The sequence below is a fragment of the Hyla sarda genome, chromosome 10, assembly GCF_029499605.1.
Source record: "Hyla sarda isolate aHylSar1 chromosome 10, aHylSar1.hap1, whole genome shotgun sequence".
In the NCBI taxonomy this organism is placed as follows: Eukaryota; Metazoa; Chordata; class Amphibia; order Anura; family Hylidae; genus Hyla; species Hyla sarda.
Window position 1 is genome coordinate 63,179,917 of NC_079198.1, and position 20,420 is coordinate 63,200,336.

The 20,420-nt window shown below is 41.2% G+C and overlaps 1 protein-coding gene and 1 long non-coding RNA gene across 6 annotated transcripts in view; one reads left to right on the forward strand and one right to left on the reverse strand.

The window, feature by feature from the left end:
• GRIN2D (glutamate ionotropic receptor NMDA type subunit 2D) overlaps positions 1–20,420 on the forward strand; it is an 855,799-nt gene that overhangs the window by 408,476 nt on the left and 426,903 nt on the right. For all 5 annotated transcript variants that reach the window (XM_056544763.1, XM_056544766.1, XM_056544762.1 and 2 more), the window contains one exon: positions 11,763–12,206. In XM_056544763.1, the coding sequence (XP_056400738.1) occupies positions 11,784–12,206 (423 nt within the window). In that variant the 5' untranslated portion in view covers positions 11,763–11,783. The remainder of the gene's footprint in view (positions 1–11,762; positions 12,207–20,420) is intronic.
• LOC130294622 (uncharacterized) lies at positions 12,129–13,403 on the reverse strand. The gene is made up of 3 exons (XR_008848556.1): positions 13,128–13,403; positions 12,473–12,613; positions 12,129–12,233 (listed from the first exon to the last, which is right to left on the reverse strand). It is a non-coding gene; the product is annotated as an uncharacterized LOC130294622 (long non-coding RNA).

Genomic DNA, 20,420 nt, shown 5'->3' on the forward strand with positions numbered 1-20,420 from the left:
TCCCCCTGCCTTTCCTGGGGGTATATCGGGGTATACTCGCGCACACACGCACCCTCATTTTATCATGGATATTTGGGTAAAAAACTTTTTTTACCCAAATATCCTTGGTAAAATGAGGGTGCGTGTTATAGGCCGGTGCGTGGTATACCCCGATAAATACGGTATGTGATAGGGATGGATCTTGGTGAGCTGACTATTTGTTGCTGTATAAAAATTATTTTTGTTTTAATAGCTAGAATAGCCATTCTAGAGAGACCCTCATGAAAAGTGTATTTCTTTGCTAAATTAACACATAAAAAATCCATGTTAGTATACACTATTCTACAGTATGAAATAGTTTGTGCAAGGGAAAGGTTGTATAACACAGTCACAATAAATCCACAGTCATTCATTTTGCTTCCCCCCTAGCCCCATGTGACGTTCATACTGTATATCCCAATTGGGCACATTGTTAGAGATATCCAGATGTATTCAGGTACAGTTTATTTTACATAATTAAAGTGCTTTTTGTAAATATTAAATACGGCCTACTAGGTTTATAAAAATATTAATTTAGGGCCATACCTCTAGCTTGTGGTTTCCTAGGCACACAAGGGAATAATAAGGACTGAATATGCCCCATTAGGGTGACTTCACATGCCTTAAATGCAGGTTTTGTTGCACGTTCATTGTATATCTCACCCTTACACACAGAACTTGGCTAAGTGAATCACAAAGTGCTGCCCCCAATAACCCCCCCCCCCCCCAACACTGCTGTTCCAGGCAAATGTCCTAGTGGCAAATTTGGCCCTTTACGAAAAACACTATACTCACCAGTCTTCTACTTTCTGAGTCCAGCACTTCCATCACTAAAACACACTGCCTGCTCTCCTGATGACATTCCATACACTCTCGTATGGCAATGAGTGATGTCCAGTGCGGTCCATAAATCCCAATAACGGACATACCAATATTGGTGCACATAGCAGGTCCAATAGAAGATATAAAGAGCCTTCATTAAAGTTCTATACGCATTGCAGACTTCTGGTGAGACTTCATCAGGAGAGCAGAGAGGGTTTGTCATCCAGGGATGTAAGCAGAAACAATAAGGAAGGTAAAAGTAGCAGAATATAGGTAAGTATAGTGTTGTTTGTTATTTTATATCCATATCAGGTTGTCATTTTTTATTTATTTTTTAATCTTGGAAACTATCTTTAAATCAAGTCTTCATAACAATACCTTTCCCTTTAAAGAATCTACAATGTTATGATGAAAATTGATGCTACTGTAACCGAAGAGTTGTCTACACAGTTATAGCTGGCATATATAGTATGTCTTACAAAAGTCTTATCCAGATGGGACAAGTTTCTGTACACCCAGATGGCACTGTCCTTTTTTTCCATAGTCTGTTCTCTTTCTACAGCCGAAATAAACTAAGTCACTGGTGCTTACACTTTGTGAGAGGACTGAGTTAATAAGGCATGGTCCAGAGCATCAGACAACAGACAAACCATCTGTATATGCTACTGGCACGAAATACAACAACCAAATGCGCTAACCAGGTTTCTCATTTTGTATGTTTTATATGATAATGGTTTGTGTTGTATCTGTCAGTATTCATTCTAGAATCTTTGCCACTAACCATGCAAAGCTTTCAGACTGCATTTATCTATAACCACCACGTCCAACCTGGAGTCTGTCAAATCTGTGCATCCATACATCATCCTACAAAGGAGGGCAGGAAGTAATAAATAATTAGGAAATATATGCCAAGCGATTTGTTGTCAGAACTGATAGCTGTCACAGATATATTTAGTGAAAAAAGGACAACTTTATTCATGTGTTTCATAGACAGCAGTGTGTTGATGTCAGAAATTGGAACTCTCCTCTAGGACAAATGCCCCTATTTGAGCCATGTCAATGAAAGTTAATAGTCAAAAAACATTCCAAACGGCACAGACACCTGCCGAAAAGTGAGAGGACAGTTTTGTAGATTGGTCATTAAATTGTTAGCCACATCTGGCTTGGTTGCAGCAGCCAAAGGTGGTCAGAGAAAGGTTGATATTTTTACATTCTTTTAACTTCTTTCTTTTAATTTCTTATCTCAGCATAAGACATAACAATACACACAAAACTTAGTATGCAAACCCAAAGTTTAATGCAAAGATAGTACATGATAAACGAAATAATACAAATAACTCAGCTAACTGAAGAGAAGGGCTGCATGTACAATGAGTTTTCTCATGTCTGCGTAACTTTTATGGTACTATACACATAAAAAAAAAAAAAAAAACAACAAGAAACCCTTTGGCTTAACTATGTCTATGACTGTGATTAAATCCTGGTCAAAAGGCGCAACTACGGGACATAATTTCTAGGCTACCCTTTGAACTTCTGCCATGAATTTCACTGTGTATTTTTCCACTTTTGGGAAATTTAGCTGTGTACACATACCTTTAAGGTCAATAGAAACAGGGTCATAAGAAAATTTGATGGTATCTTGACATATACAGACTATGGAGCCCTGAAATTGATGCTAACGGATACAGTGAAGATGTGTGAGTGTAATGCATGCAATGCAGGAGTAAGGTGTTGGTTGGTAGGATGTGTGTTCTGTGTGTGTAGTATACAATGAAGAGTTGTGCGTAGTAGACAGTGCAGAGCCGTGAGTGTGCTAAATATACCTTGCAGAGCTGTGTGTGTAGCACAGAACGCAGAGCCATGTGCAGCCTCAATATAGCTCTTCACACCCATATCATGCAGCAGTTTATATGTCCTGTCTCTTGCATCCTTCACATAGGAAGGAAGAGGGCTGTCACATCTCCATACTCTATAAGGCAACAGTAAACCTTAGTGTGATGTGGGGAATTGTTGGACCATTGACATAGGGGCTTGGTTACAAGTGTAACCATTGCAACCTCCATAGTTACACTGCTGGGACTCTTGGGTCTCAGGCTGCTGGTGGCCTGAATCAGACAGCCGAACACAGTATAATATGACAAGAAATGGCATCCAGGGGCTCCTGGCCAGCTAATGAAAAAATAAGTGAAGCAAGTCTGTCCTAAGGAAGAACTAAGAAGGTTTGCACATCCAGGACATGGAACAGGCAGTACATCAGGTGTCATATACCAGCTCTGTTCTCCTGCTCTTAATGGGGGAAATTCATCAAGAGTGGTGTAGGTGAACGTCTTTTTACCCATTAATTCATGTGGTGGAAACTGTGAACCTGCACCAGATTCCTTACATGGGGCAGAGCAAGTGATAAATCTGGTGCTGATCACATTGGTTACTTCAGTACACAACTTTGTATGGTGATACCTTTGTGACTTTTTGTGCTACTTATTGCTTATTCTGTGCCACAAAATGTGCAGCTTTTTTTTTAAAAATGCTGTCCACAATCAGTTCTGTAAGCCAGTTCTGTAAGTCAGGGCTGGTGTAGATTTGCCCCTAAGTTAGCGCAGTTGCGACAAAAGATGCAACAAACTGAAAAGCAGCAAATTATGAATTCCTTACCACTGCATGATATCAACTGAAATAAGGACTTGGTGTGTTCCTTTTGGAAAACCTTCTAAAGCAAAATTCGCAATGAAAAGTCTCAAAACAGCACCTGAGACAAACTGTGAGACAAATGTACACCACAAAACCAGGGTAAAACCGATGATAAAATCCCCCCTATGTCTTTACTATAGGACTCTTTATCCCTACAAAGGGCGACACAACCACAGCCAGTGAGTGCTGTGAAAAAAGTTAGGCCAGTGGAAAATACTAGAAGATACCCAGACACCTGAAGTCCGGGATGGCCTCAATAGATTTAGGACTTTTGGAAAGCAATTTCTAATATTATGTTTTCCCAACAGAATCATTATCATTTATCTTATTACCGTATATACTCGAGTATAAGCCGACCCGAATATAAGCTGAGGCCTCTAATTTTACCCCAAAAACCCAGGAAAAGTTATTGACTCGGCTATAAGCCTAGGGTGGGAAATACATCATCCCCCCATGTATTCATCCAGACCCCCGTCATCATCCAGACCCCCGTCATCACCCCCCCCCCTTCATCATCACCACCTGTCAATCCCTTCATCAATGGTCTTCAACCTGCGGACCTCCAGATGTTGCAAAACTACAACTCCCAGCATGCCCGGACAGCCATTGGCTGTCCGGACATGCTGGGTGTTGTAGTTTGGAAACCTCTGTAGGTCCGCAGGTTGAAGACCACTGCGTCCTTCGTCATCATCCCTTTTGTTTTGTACTCACCACCCCTCGGCGGGAAGTTAGGGTGAGCTGGTCCGGGCCATCTATGCTGCAGGTGGGGAGGATAAGTCATTGCGGGCTGTCCATTTTTACCCGGGGGGGGCTCTTCTCCATGCTTCGGGCCCGGCGCATGAACGTCCCTGTGCGTCGTCGTCAAGGCAACATCACTAGTCCAGGGCCGGGCCCGAAGCGCGGAGAAGAGGCCCCCCCGGTGAAAATGGACAGCCTGCAACGACTAATCCTCCCCACCGGACGGTCACTGCTTGATAGATGGCCCAGACCAGCTCACCCTAACTTCCTGCCAAGGGGAGGTGAGTACAAAACAAAAGGGGAGGGGGGACTGGATGATGACGAAGGCCGCAGTGGTCCGGGCATGCTGGGAGTTGTAGTTTTGAAACATCTGGAGGTCCGCAGGTTGAAGACCACTGATGAAGGGTTTGACAGGCGGAGAGTTCACTCGAGTATAAGGCGAGGGGGGTGTTTGCAGCCCGAAAAATAATTCTGAAAACGTGGCTTATACTCGAGTATATATGGTAATATCTTCATATTCTTAACAGTATTGTACTGTATTATTGGAAGGTTCTTGCTAAGTTGCGCTGTTGTGCTGTTCTTATGTAAACCTGCTCTTGCCAGAAAATGAAGCTACATTTATGAAGGTTATGATCCAACTCTAATATACCAGCAAACAAACAGTTCTTACAGTGCAGCAGAATATTCTACCTAGATACTTGGCTAAGCATACTTGGGGTTAATAAGATCAAAGGCTCTCTCTTCCTTTCAGCATATCATAATGATTTTGCTGCTATTGCAAACAATTTGCTAAAAGCTTTCTTTTCTTATTTTCTATAGGAATGATGCTAGGTTTGCAAGTGATTTGTTTGTGATGATTTACTAGAAGACAAAAGAATCATGAGCTATATTAGATGTGCTTGTTTCACAGTGGGGAGAAAAAAAAACCATTCCGTCTTTTGTAACACTCTGCGGATCACTACCCAATAATTATAAATGTCTGTACATTCAGCAATTCCTGTCTGTTCTACAAATCCATCTGGCCTTATCTTAAAGACATTAATGGAAGAGAAACATGACTTGAAGTGCATGTTCATACAAATAGCTGTCTTAAAAGAAATGCTTGCGGAAATGGTTAGCAGAATTTTGAGAGCTGGGAAAGAAGACTAAGTAGATGAGTCAAGGAATAAAATGTGGTTCTCAGGGGATGTTAGAAGGTCATGCTTATGGCAGTGTCAATATTCAAGCTTAAGAAATTCACCACTGCAAAGGCTATAGACAAATTCTATTGCAGAAATGGCACAGGGGGTTAAGAGTCTCAGACGTCCAATCAATTTGTTCCTATGATAGGCACGTATTTATGTCCCCCTGGAATCTGCAGGTTTGCTACTTTTAGTTTTTTTTCCTCCTGTAACTGAAATTCCTAAGCATTTAGCAATAGCAGAAGAAAAATGTTGGACTATCAAAGGGATGCATCATTAGATAACCTACTGCAGCTAAAGGCACTCTTCTCCTATGGTGACCTAAATGTGCCACTTACATGATCATAGATTATTATGTTACACTTTGCATACAAAATTAGATTTTACTATTACAATGATTATTTTACTAATATTCAGATTAGAATACATAATAGCATTACTCTTTATATGGGACTTGTAAGCATATAGCAATATGGCTGCAGCAAAGGTATCTCTGATACACCAATAGGTGTCGCAGGAATAAAACCTTCTTTAATTAGAACACCAAAGGAACAACAGGATAAAGTGACACGTTACAACCGGGTTTACCGGCCTTAATCATACTACAGAGATAAGATTCTAGATTGGATTCTAGAGTTAGATACTTGTTTTCCAGCTGGTCCAGATATGAGACAAGATGTGATACTACACTATTGAACTAACTGTTGTTAGGATTCGGCAGGCTGGAGGTGGATCCTCTGTGTCAGAGAGGGATTGGCGTGGACCGTGCCGACGGACCGGTTCTAAGTTGCTACTGGTATTCACCAGAGCCCGCCGCAAAGCAGGATGGTCTTGCAGCGGCGGTAGCAACCAGGTCGTATCCACCGGCAATGGCTCAACCTCTCTGACTGCTGAGATAGGCGCGGTACAAAAGGACAAGGCAAGAGCAAGGTCGGACGTAGCAGAAGGTCAGGGCAGGCAACAAGGGTCGTAGTCAGGGGCAACAGCAGAAGGTCTGGAACACATGCTTTGGACATACACTAAACGCTTTCTCTGGCACAAGGCAACAAGATCCGGCCAGGAAGTGAAGGGGAAGTGAGGTTATATGGACAGGGAGCAGGTGGAAGCTTATTAGACTGATTGGGCCAGGCACCACTCATTGGTGCACTGGCCCTTCAAATCTTAGAGAGCTGGCGCGTGCGCGCCCTAGAGAGCAGAGCCGCGCGCGCCAGAACGTGACAGTCGGGGACCGGGACGGGTAAGTGGCTTGGGATGCTATACGCGAGCGGGTGCGTCCCGCTATGCGAATCGCATCCCCATCGTGAATTTCAGTGCAGCGCTCCTGGTCAGCGGGTCTGACCGGGGCGCTGCAGAGAGGAGAACGCCGCGAGCGCTCCGGGGAGGAGCAGGGACCCGGAGCGCTCGGCGTAACACACATGGTGTTTTTTGCACACCTTTCCTTTTGTTTGATTAAAAAAAAATTGGGTACATATATTTTATCCTAAGAATATTATTAAAAGTTAAGTTTTACGTAATGTGTTTCTTCAATACTTACTTGTGCACACTAACACTTTTACGAAAGAGACAGTTTTCTTCTGCCACCAACTCCATGCTGTGTAATTCAGCCACTATATGGTCTTCTCATGCTGCTGCCACCTCCACGCTATGTCATTCAGGTACTACATGGTCTACTCATGCTGCTGCCACCTCCACGCTGTGTCATTCAGCCACTATATGGTCTCCTCATACTGATGCCACCTCCAGGCTCTGTCATTGTGCCACTTTTCGACATTGATTCTAATAGCGACACCTCTAATCTGCATGTCATACTGAATAACAGTGTTATTTCACTAACCCAGCACAGCACGTGTTACAGCAAGGCGAATTGTTCTACACCCCTATTGAGGCTTCCTGTAGGCCAGAAACAGCCATTTTAACCCCTTAAGGACGCAGGACGTATATTTACGTCCTGCGCCGGCTCCCACAATATGAAGCGGGATCGCGCCACGATCCCGCATCATATCGCGTCGGTCCAGGCGCTCATCAATGGCCGGGACCCGCGGCTAATACCACACATCGCCGATCGCGGCGATGTGCGGTATTAACCCTTCTAAAGTGAAAGTGAAAGTGACCCGGCTGCTCAGTCGGGCTGTTCGGGACCACAGCAGTGAAATCGCGGCATCCCGAACAGCTTGCAGGACACCGGGAGGGCCCTTACCTGCCTCCTCGGTGTTCGATCGGCGAATGACTGCTCCGTGCCTGAGATCCAGGCAGGAGCAGTCAAGCGCCGATAACACTGATCGCAGGCGTGTTAATACACGCCTGTGATCTGTGTAAAAGGTCAGTGTGTGCAGTGTTATAGGTCCCTATGGGACCTATAACACTGCAAAAAAAAAGCAAAAAAAATGTGTTAATAAAGGTCATTTAACCCCTTCCCTAATAAAAGTTTGAATCACCCCCCTTTTCCCATAAAAAAAATAAAACAGTGTAAAAAAATAAATAAATAAACATATGTGGTATCGCCGTGTGCGTAAATGTCCGAAATATAAAAATATATTATTAATTAAACCGCACGGTCAATGGCGTACGCGGAAAAAAATTCCAAAGTCAAAAAAAGCGCATTTTTGGTCACGTGTTCTACCATTAAAAAATGAATAAAAAGTGATCAAAAAGTCTGATCAAAACAAAAATCATACCGATAAAAACTTTAGATCACGGCGCAAAAAATGAGTCATCATACCGACACGTACGTGGAAAAATAAAAAAGTTATAGGGGTCAGAAGATGACATTTTTAAACGTATAAATTTTCCTGCATGTAGTTATGATTTTTTCCAGAAGTGTGACAAAATCAAACCTATATAAGTAGGGTATAATTTTAACCGTATGGACCTACAGAATAATGATAAGGTGTAATTTTTACCGAAATATGCACTGCGTAGAAACGTAAGCCCCTAAAAGTTACAAAATGGCATTTTTTCTTCGATTTTGTCGCACACTGATTTTTTTTCCGCTTCGCCGTACATTTTTGGGTAAAATGACTAATTTCACTGCAAAGTAGAATTGGCGACGCAAAAAATAAGATTTAATATGGATTTTTAGGCTGAAAATTGAAAGGGTTATGATTTTTAAAAGGTAAGGAGGAAAAAACGAAAGTGCAAAAACTGAAAAACCCTGAGTCCTTAAGGGGTTAATACAGATTCGATAAATCGGCAAATAAATTCAGACCGAACCAAATTTTTTCGGAAAATTTGTCAAAATGTCCGAATCAAATTTTTCAAAAATGTGCTCATCTCTAGCCCTTAACCTTATCTTTCCTGGGTAGATGCCATCTCGTTAAAATGATTAGTTTCCCCCGCTTGTTTTACCCCTTGCAAACGCTCTCACTTGTACTTCGCCATGATGACATTAGATGCCTCAACACAGCCTTTCAATGCTTCCTATGGCAAGGCAAGCACCCGCGCATAGCTTTACAGAAGCTCATGCTTAGCAAGGTTGAGGGAGGAATTAATTTCCCGAACATCATGGGCTATAATTTGGCTTTTTTCTTCTGCCACGTGCTTGATAGGCTGCACTCCTCTGACTATATCTCCAATCTAGCGGTGGAAGCAGCGATGGCCGCCCCTTGGTCTCTACCAGCACTGCTTCACACTTCATATGCTAAACTTCCGGTAGTGATCAGGGGCTCAGTGCTACTGCAAGACACCATAGTGACCTAGAGAAGGAAGTGCATAAAGTTTTTTGGCATTTCCTTTCTGTTATCCAAAAGGATACCCTGCTTGACCATCCAGAATTCCCGCAGGGTAAATCTTCTCCATGGTTGAAATTATGGCTTTCTAGCGGGTGTGACAGAGTGTCTGGAGAAGTAGTGGACGGGGTCTATGTGTGCCCGAGGTTCCTCACTTATGTAATTTAAAGCAACCAGGGAAATGTTCAGCAGAGGTCTATGCAGACGTCTCTGCAATTGGGTTTGTATAAAACCTGTGTGTTTTTAGGGCCTGTGTTGCTGGAGTGGGGAGAGAAGGGTGGGCCCCCACTCCATCTGGACAGTCCGGGTTTTGGGCTGTCAGGTAAACACTCCTCAGGTGTGCTGGCCTGATATAAGGCTGAGAATGCAGACACATCTCTCTCTTAGCCTGGGAATAGGTTATCTGCATGGAGCCTGTGAGAGCACTACAAGTGGTATGGACTTTGCTATATTGTTTGGTGCCCAGCACTTGGTTAGTGAGGTTTCCTGTTGTTGGTTAGAGCCGGACAGGCTTAGGATTTTGTTTATATATTTTATGTTCTGTACCTCAACCTGTCAATAAAACTGGCTGAGGTCAGTTAAACGAATTCCCTGTTGTTTGGACTGCAATTTCTACAGTGTTCCTGCAAAACTGTGCCTGTCTACCCAGGAGACGTTATCCCCGTTACCTAATCCCTTACAAGGGGTTAAGACGGTGGGGCGACTGATTCATATTGATGACCGTAGATGGCTCACTCAGGGAGAAATGCTCCGCATGTTTGACCTCCCCCTGTCCCACACTCTCTATGCCAATCAGGCACATACCTTTTGTTTGTCTAGATTATGGAATCTGTCGAAGGAAGCCCCGACCCACATTTTAGATAACATTATAGGCAATCCCAGAGAAGGTCAATCTCTGATTTGTACGCAGCAGCTTCCAAAAACTAGATCCCAAACAAGTATTCCGGACGTGGGAAAGATGGACAGGGGACATTACTGACATAGTGTTGAGTGGGTGGGCAGCTGTAGGGAAAAATTTTATCAATGAGAGATGGAGGGAGACAGATTTCAAGGTCGCTCACGCAGCCCTAAATGGCTTCAACATTTTGCCCTCTCATAACTTCCCAGATAGGATCACTCATTGTCCTAAATTTAGGTCCCCACTTACAAACATGTATCATGGGGCCTTGGGGTACTCACACTAAGCGTTCTACTGGCGTCTCCTACAATCGTACATATGTGATCATTGGAAGGTGTGGGTCCCATTTACACTGCAATCACTCCTATTTCAACAATTATGCCCACCAGAGTGAGAAGGGGAAAGGGAGGAGAGGTTTCCTAGATTTGTCCATATAGTCCTTTTAGTTGCCATGCATAGTCTATTTGCTAAATGTTTGGATACTACCACTCTAGATTTGCCTATGCTGATTGTCCAATTAAAACCGTTTCTAGAAGTAGATCACCGTATGCGCTTTTACAACCGGACCTCAAACCGTGGTTGACCACAGTTTTAGGTCCGGTTGTAAAAGCGCATACGGCGCAATAATGAGCCGACCGGACCGAACGTTTCACTCCGGCCGGCTCATTGAAATGAATGACATACGGGAGCGCATACGAAGGCATACGGGAGCGCGAGGTTTTAGCTCACCCCTGCCGTATGCGCTCCCGTATGGGAGAAAACGTAGTGTGAACCCAGCCTTACATGGTGCCTGCAGATTGGACTGCATTTTCAATATGACAAATTCCTTGGAGTTGTTGTTCTGTCTTTTTTAATAGTATGGATACTTACCACTTAGCAATAAAGTTGTGAAAGTATGTTATTATGTTATACCATAGGAAGACTACAGTTTATAGCAGTGTGGTACCAATATCTCAGCTGAGAAATCTCAAATCAGTAAGTAGATGGTTACATGACTTGAAGCTAAAGTAGCAACATTGCGGATTGCATCTGTGCCCACACGCAATAACATGTTGAAAAGTACAACGGTAATTGTAGACATGTACACAGACCAGGCCTCTACTGTAGTGTTAAAACCAATAATCCTTTCTTGAGTTCCAATAACATAAAGTGCGGCCATTACAGTTGAGGCAATGTAAAAGGCATGAAGTTGATAACTGGCCTTATGCATGGCTACAACCATCTAACCATCTCCAAGGCTTGTTACCAGAGGAAGTGCTTTGGTTATATCCATTCTGACTTTGTTTACTTTGCCACAACAGTAAAGGATGTACTTGATTTTACTGGAACTCAATATAGGACTATCGGTATAACACAGCAGAAAAGTTCTGGTGCATTTACCATTGTCCTAGTCTTGTGCGGTGGAATGTCAGGACCTAGCACTTCACAAAGGGTGAGCTGATGAATTTTCATTCCTAGGAAGTTCAACAGGACTATGTGCAAGAGATTCAATACAGTTGAGTAAGTGTTAATGTATATTCTAAAATTATTGTATCCAATACAAAATTATTGTATCCAAACACAAAACAGACTTTAGTAGAAGTAAACAGTAACACGATTTATTTGTGTTAACAATTCTGAAAGTTTATGATGTTGCTTTTAAGTATCTCACACTTGAGTCTTTGTAACACATTTTTTTTTTCATGTCTACAGTGGCAGCCAAAACCCTTCGAGATGTGTTTTCCACCAGTTTCGAACACTGCCTTTGTGCCCGCTTCTTCTAGGATGCTATTTTTAATAGCCCTGACATGTGCCAGTCCTTTTCTAGAGTTCAAAGAAACTCCAAGAACCCTCAATGTGGCTATAATATTCAGTGGTACTTCTTACCCACCAGAGAGTGCCCGGTTTTCACCCTCAGCTTTCAACAATTTTTCTATGGAAGTGAATCCCGTTTCTGTAATACTTAATGACACTAATCCACGCAGCCTTATCCTGCAGATATGTGATGTTCTCTCCAGCCTGAGAATTCATGGGGTTGTCTTTGAAGATGACACAAGGACAGAATCTGTTGCTCAGATCCTTGACTTTATCTCTGCACAAACATCTATGCCCATCATTGGCATTAATGGAGGATCTGCCATTGTGCTGACGCCCAAGGTATGTACAAATTATTTTTTTTCTTTTCTAGAAAATGTAAAAACTGAAACTGTTACAGTCAATGAACATATAATCTTTCTCTTGTACCAAGAAGTTACGAAAACCATACATTTAGATATTTGCAACATTAAAATGAGATGGGAGAATGCACTTCAGAAACACTCTAGAAAAGCTCAATAGCATTTTTTTTTCAGAAATTATGATTGGGATAAGGAGCATTTACATTCTGCCCACGTAGCATTAGAATTCCTAGAGAATGTTCTCACCAGTTTGTTGAAAGATGTATGAGGCCAAAGCACATCTACAGTATCTACATATGAAATTCTTTCCCTTGTCTTGAATAGTAATATGACAGGCTTTCCATCATGTCCAATAAGTGACCTTCGTTGTTCTATCAAAGTGATTTGCTAGGGATGATTTACAGGAAAGAAACAATTCATGTTAATCTTATTCCAACTACTTGTAACATTATAAAGTATAAAGCAAGAGGAGGAAGGGTAAGGTTCTGTTTGTCTGTCATACTGAAAATAGTATAGGTCAGGTGCTCCGTCATAGTCTTTTGTGAAATCTGTTACTAGGGATGGTCCTTTTTTTTCTATTTATTTATTTATTTATTTTTGAAGTATGTTTTGTATACAAATATTGTTTACAGAATATAAATATATAGGAAAAATAAGGTACACTATCACTTTCATGTGGACCACTCATACAAGGATCTAAATTCTTGTGAAAATGGCGATCGGCCAGTCCATGCTGTATTGGCAGTTAAACTGTAAATTCAATCTGTAATTCAGAGGCTGTATTAATATAGTCCAAATAAGGATTGTTACCCCCCTCTTTTCAGTGCTTGTTCCCAATAGGGCACAAAATCTGATCTCTCTATCACAGACTTTAAGAAGCCACTAGCCAACTACCTCTTACCTATATGTTTGTTACAAATATGGAGAAAACATACAAACGCAACCATTTGTCAATTCTGTTTGTGCAGAAACTGGGTGACAACCAATAAGGCTGCCATTATCAATTCATTAGGATTTCTCATTTACAGGTTTCAGAGCTTTAATCTGAAAATAAATTATTAAAAAGAAAGGATAACATATGTAGAAAAAAAACCTATAAGGGGTTTAAACATGGTTGGTAGCAAAGTGTGTAATGCATTATTCTAGGCAAACTGGCCTAAATCACTGTGTTGTTCTTCTTTCCTGATAATCTGATCACTTTCTGATTTTCTCCCTGAACTGTGACACTGTTACCAGGCAACAGAGCACACACTTTCCCACAATCCCCCCCCCCCCCCCCCCCTTTGGTTGCATACACAGTAGAGACTAATGAGCAATATGCATCTGAACTGAGCATGCCTGACCGTCTCGATGGATGCCCTAACCTTGTTGTTTTAAATGAAGCTTGTACACTGGAAATATGTTTAACTTCATAGAATGTGTCATTTTTTGACTGATTTATCTTCTTACTAGAACCTTTTTGACCCCTTGCCGCAAATGGGCATAAATGTACGTCCATATTCCGGTCACTTCCTGCAAATAGACATACATTTATCCATTGCAATCAGAGATCTCCGAATGGCCCCCTCCGACCTGGCTACGGAAGTCGATCAGGCTCAGCAGGACAGAAAAAAGTCAAAATAAAGTGAAAAAGTGATTATGTTTTTAGCCTCCGACCCCAAATTATTTATATTACATATTTGAGAAAACTGAAAAATGTTTCAATGCAGATACGGTGCAATAACTTCTTTATTCAATTACTTAAATGACTTAACGCTCTCCCTTAATAACCCAACAATACAATGTAGTTCAGTGGCGTAGGTATAGAGGTCGCAAGGGTCACAGTCGCGACTGGGCCCCATTGCCTGGGGCTGATTGGAGCAGTGCAGGCAACCTCCTGTAGGAATGGAGACAAGCATGATGTTATTTACATGGGACTGTATATTGGTGGTATAGGAGTGATGTTATTTACATAGGACTGTATGTTGGTGGTAGGGGGTGATGTTATTTACATGGGACTGTATGTTAGTGGTAGGGGAGTGATGTTATTTACACGGGACTGTATGTTGGTGGTAGGGAAGTGATGTTATTTACATGGGACTGTATGTTGGGGGTAGGAGAGGGATGTTATTTACATAGGACTGTATGTTGGTGGTAGGGGAGTGATGTTATTTACATGGGACTGTATGTTATTGGTAGAGGAGTGATGTTATTTACATGGGACTGTATGTTGGTAGTAGGGGAGTGATGTTATTTACACGTGACTGTATGTTGGTGGTAGGGGAGTGATGTTGTTTATATGGGAAATTACTTAGAGGTGTGGGGGGGTGCAGGGGAGCATGAAGAGGACTTGCAAGACTAGGGGGAATGAGGGTGGAACAAAGGAATCAGGAGGAAGATTTATATTATATTCAGGGTACAGCATATAGCAGGGTTATATTTAGAGAATGCAGTGTGTGGCAGTATTTTACTCAGGTGGTAAAGTGTGTACCAGTATTATATTAAACGGGTACAGTGTGTGGCAATAATATATTTAGAGGGTACAGTGTGTGGCAGTATTATTTTCAGGGGTACAGTGTGTAGCAGTATTATATTTAGGGGGTACAGTGGTTGGCAGGAATATATTCAGGGGGTACAGTGTGTGGCAGTATTTTACTCAGGTGGTATAGTGTGTACCAGTATTATATTAAAGGGGGTACAGTGTGTGTCAATAATATATTTAGAGGGTACAGTGTGTGGCAGTATTATGTTCAGGGGTACAGTGTGTAGCAGTATTATATTTTGGGGTACAGTGGTTGGCAGGGCTATATTCAGGGGGTAAAGTGTGTGGCAGTATTGTATTGAGAGGGTTCAGTGTGTCACACATTGAGAGGGTTCAGTGTGTTGCAGTATTATATTCAGGGATACAGTGTATGGCAGTATTATATTCAGGGGGTACAGTGGGTGGAATTATTATACTCGGGGTATATGTCTGAACAAAACACTACAAAAGAAGTTTTTATGTAGACTATTGCAACATCTATGTTCAGCGTTATGTTGTATGTTTAATTATGAGTGGCTGCACCATGCACACTATAGAAAATATATAAACCAATAATGTAAAGAAAATGTGATTGCAACTTCATAATCCAGAAGATTACTCTGTCCATTAATTTTTGTTTCACACTACCTCCTCTCAAAGGGATGGACAGCTTTTCAATGCCATGTAGTGTGAGGACAGAAAAGTCACCCTCGTGAACCTCCACGCAATGTTTGGCTGCCATAGAGACATACCTTGAGTGAAATGTGGGATATCCGAGAGGTGCTTTCTTATCCTCACCTTCAGCGCATTGGTAGTATGGCCCACGTACTGTAATGAACATTTATCACACGTAAGTAAATATATTACATTCAACGTGTTACAGTTTATATAATCTTTAATGGTAAAATATTTGTGGGTAACTGTTGAACAGAAGGTTTTGTTGTTTTTCATGATCTTGCAACAGATACATCTGTTATGACCACATTTGTAACTTCCAACTACACTGAGCCAGGTAGATTTCTTTTTGTTGTTGTCACAAAATAAACTCAGTGATACTAATTGTCCTATCGTGCATACTTTTTTAGACACACATTTAAAGGGGTACTGCGGTGGAAAACTTTTTTTATTTTTATTTTTTTATTTTTATCAACTGGTGCCAGAAAGTTAAACAGATTTGTAAATTACTTCTATTAAAAAATCTTAATCCTTCCAGTACTTATTATCTGCTGAATACTACAGAGGAAATTATTTTCTTTTTGGAACACAGAACTATCTGCTGACATCACAAGCACAGTGCTCTCTGTTGACATCTCTGTCCATTTTAAGAACTGTCCAGAGTAGAAGAAAATCCCCATAGCAAACATATGCTGTTCTGGTCAGTTCCTACAGCACTGTGTTCCAAAAAGAAAAGAACTTCCTCTATAGTATTCAGCAGCTAATAAGTACTGGAAGGATTAAGATTTTAATAGAAGTAATTTACAAATCTGTTTGACTTTCTGGCACCAGTTGATTATAAAAAAAAAGTTTTCTACCGGAGTGCCCCTTTAAAGCCGTACAATGTAGGTTTGTACAATGTAGGTTTGTACAATGTTACACACAGCCCTGACATCCTGACCATTTGTTGTTGAAAATATGATCAGTCTCTGTTGGTTGCCTGATTTTTGGAAAAAAAAAAGCTTACCGTTTCGAACCAAAGATTCTGTTTTTTCCCGATGCAATATTTCTCGCTATGGTCAGGGACCAGTCAGGACAGCCTCTACACTTCAATCGAGCAGACACGTCATCCGCCTTTTTATCCAGCCCATCAACAGTAGAGCAATTTTGTCTGTCTCTGATCATTTCCCCCACTGGGAGATTTTTGATCACATGAGGCGGGTGACATGAACACGCCTGGAGTATGGAGTTAGCAGAAATTGAATTAATAATGCATTGAATCAATATATATATAAAATAGATATAATATACAGCACGTTTATATCCCTTGGTATGTATTTTATATAGTTTGCTATGCAGGAGTTTTTAATATAACTACATTGTATTGTTTGGTTAGGAAGAGAGAGAGTTATGTCATTACCAAGTTAGGAGCACACACCTGGCAGAGGTTTCCGGCTTGAGTCTCCTCCTTCCACCAGCATATAAAAAGGATCTGTTCACACTATGTGCTTGTATGACTAAGGCCACATACAGTGGTCGAAACACTTCACTTTTTGTACATGTTTGTATCCTGTGAATAAAGAAGATATAACACAGTATCTGCACTGGACAAGCGCTGTTTTCTCATATTATCTGGGATTGGGGCAACGGAGTACGGGACACAGAGTGGGCAAGGGGTTGAACTGAATTTTCTCTATACAAGATTTGAATATTACATATTTGATATCATTGTAAAAACCCAAGTAATAATAAATAATCACATTATTTAATCCATACGATGAATGCCGTAAAAAATGTTATTAAAAACTCGACAAATGTACTGCTTTATGTTCATGCAACCTCTGTAAATCTAAAATAAAAAGTGATCAAAGTACCAAATTTACCCCAAATGGTACCACTAAAAATGTTAACTCATCCAGAAAATAATATGCCCCTCCACAACATTAGCGTAGATCTGAAGGGACAAAAAAGGCAGAGCTTCCTCATGGGACGAGTATCGTCTGATACATAATATGTGTGTCAAGCAGATAGTGTATGGTGAGTGTAGTTGTACCACTCACCTTGCTTAGTTGTGTATAATGACACAACTGCAATAGCGCTTTAGACAATCAGATAGGTGATGCAGCCTCCTGGTTCCGGGTCTTGGAATGCTCCAGGCCGGTCAATGGAATGATAGGTTTGAGGGAAAAAAATTCCTGGTTCTTGGCGCAAACCACCAGCGATGGATAACAATTTCTTCAAAAAAGAATTTTTATTGCCAAAGAAAACAACGCGTTTCAGAGCTTTGGAGCTCCTTCATCAGGTAAGTATGGCAGCATCCTTACCTGATGCCATACTTACCTGATGAAGGAGCTCCAAAGCTCTGAAACGCGTTGTTTTCTTTGGCAATAAAAATTCTTTTTTGAATTTTGAAGAAACTGTTATCCATCGCTGGTGGTTTGCGCCAAGAACCTGGAATTTTTTCCCCTCAAACCTATCCCTCCACAACATTGTCATTATAAAAATAAAAAATTAAACTACGTCTCTCAGAAAATGGCGATGCACAAACATTGCCACTCTTATTTTCCGGGCGATTGGCCCGGAATCGCCGCAAATCGCCTGTCTGAATTGACAGGCGATTTACGGCGATCGGCGACATGGGGGTCCCCCTAGGCATTGCTACAGGATGCCTGCGGATAGATATCCGCAGTCATCCCGGTCCGATTATCGCCTGGCGAGCAGTGGTGATCGGAAATACGGAGGGCGTAAAGGTAAACCCTCCGTCCTTAAGTACCAGGATGCGAGGGCGTTTTTTGGCGAGGGCATTTTTTGGGGGGGAATAAAATAAAATAAAACCTGCATAAATTGGGTATCCTTGTAATCAAAAGAGCTACAGAATAAAGTTAACGTGTCATTTTTATTGGAAAGTGCACTGTGCAAAAACGGAAGCCCCCAAAAGTTATAAAATGGCATTTGTTTTCTTTTTCAATATCACATCACAATTTTTTTTTGTTTTGCCATAGAATTTGTTATGTATTGGTTGATGTCATTATGAAGTACAATTGGTGACTCAAAAAAACAAGCCCTTATATTGGTCTGCAGGTGGAAAATGTAAAGCATTCTGATTTTTAGAAGGAGACCTTATAAGTCTGTGTAATACATACTCTCAAATTCTTTCAATTTCCTACCGATCATCACATGTTTTTATGGTATTCTCTAAGAGGCTTTTAACAGCTCAGCAGGAATAGTCTGTGACAGGGGTCTAATGACAGCCAGGCTTCTGGTAATAGTTGAGATCGGGAAAATTCCAATTTCTAGCTTAACCCTCTAGTTTCTCCAGTTAATTGTGAATGTGGCATAAAAAGGGGTAAAAGGGAGGGACTCACTCTGTCACCCAGAGGAAGGGCCAAATAGGATACCTGTTATTTTTATCTGACAGGCCTAATACACTTCTGGCTATTTTAACCTCTTAAGGACGTAGGGCGTACCTGTACACCCCATACCAGGTCCTGGTGTTTAAAACGGGGTCACGCCGTGACCCCACATCACACCGGGTCGGTCCCAGCTGCTAATCATAGCCGGGACCCTGGGCTAACAGCGCGCGCCATCGATCATTGTGCCGCGCACTGTTAACCCTTCAGATGCGGCGATCAAAGTTGACCGCCACGTCTGAAAGCGCCACGTCTGAAACGCTTCCCGTGAGCTCAGTCGGGCTGATCCGGACATCGTGATAAAATCGCGATGTCCCGATCAGCTGGGACGCAAGCAGAGGTCTCCTTACCTGTCTCTGCGGCGTCCGATCGTCGATTGATTGCTCCAAGCCTGAGCTACAGGCCTGAGCAATCGAGCCCCTATCTCACTGATCCATGAAAAGCTATGGCTTTGCAGGGATCAGCATAGGAGATCAGTATGTGCAGTGTTATAGGTCCCTATGGGAGCTATAGCACTGCAAAAAAAAAGTGAAAAAAAAAAGTTAACAAAGGTCATTTAACCCCTTCCCTAATAAAAGTTTGAATCACCCCCCTTTTCCCATAAAAAAAAAAAAAAACGGTGTAAAAAAAAATAAACATATGTGTTATCGCCGCGTGTGGAAATGTCCGAACTATAAAAAGATATCGTTAATTAAATTGCACGGTCAATGGTGTGCGTGCAAAAAAATTCCAGAGTCCAAAATAGTATGTTTTTGGTCATTTTTTTGATTATGAAAAAATGAATAAAAAGCGATCAAAAAGTCCGATCAATACAAAAATTGTACCGATAAAAACTTCAGAACACGGGTTAGAAGATGAGAATTTTTAACATATACATTTTCTGGCATGTAGTTATGATTTTTTTCCAAAGTACGATAATATCCAACCTATATAAGTAAGGTATCATTTTAACCGTATGGACCTACAGAATAAAGATAAGGTGTCATTTTTACCAAAAAATGCACCGCGTAGAAATGGAAGCCCCCAAAATTTACAAAATGAAATTTTTTCTTCAATTTTGTCGCACAATGAATTTTTTTTCCGTTTTGCCGTGGATTTTTGGGTAAAATGACTAATGTCACTGCAAAGTAGAATTTGTGGCACAAAAAATAAGCCATCATATGGAATTTTATGTGCAAAATTGAAAGCGTTATGATTTTTAGAAGGTGATGAGGAAAAAATGAAAATGCAAAAACGGAAAAACCCTGCATCCTTAAGGGGTTAATCTTGGTGTTTATGTTTATCAGTCTTCCAAAAAAAGGAAAAAGGAAACAGTTAAAAAATTATATAAAAAACAAAAAATAATCATCCCATAATACAATGTCCTCAGAGTTTTATCAACTAAGAAGTAAAAACACAAAGGATAGTCATCTTACCAAAAAGATTATAATGGACACTTCAGTTTAGTCTGTGAAGGTGACAAGTTCAACAGGGAGGTTACCTAAACTCCAGGTGACCCAAAACGACTATAATATAAATGTTAAAGGTACTTCTAAGTTACAAAAGGTTGCTGAGATATGTTGTAAATAATAATTTATGTAGTACATACATATTTATCGGCGTATAACACGCACCCCCATTTTAATAGAGA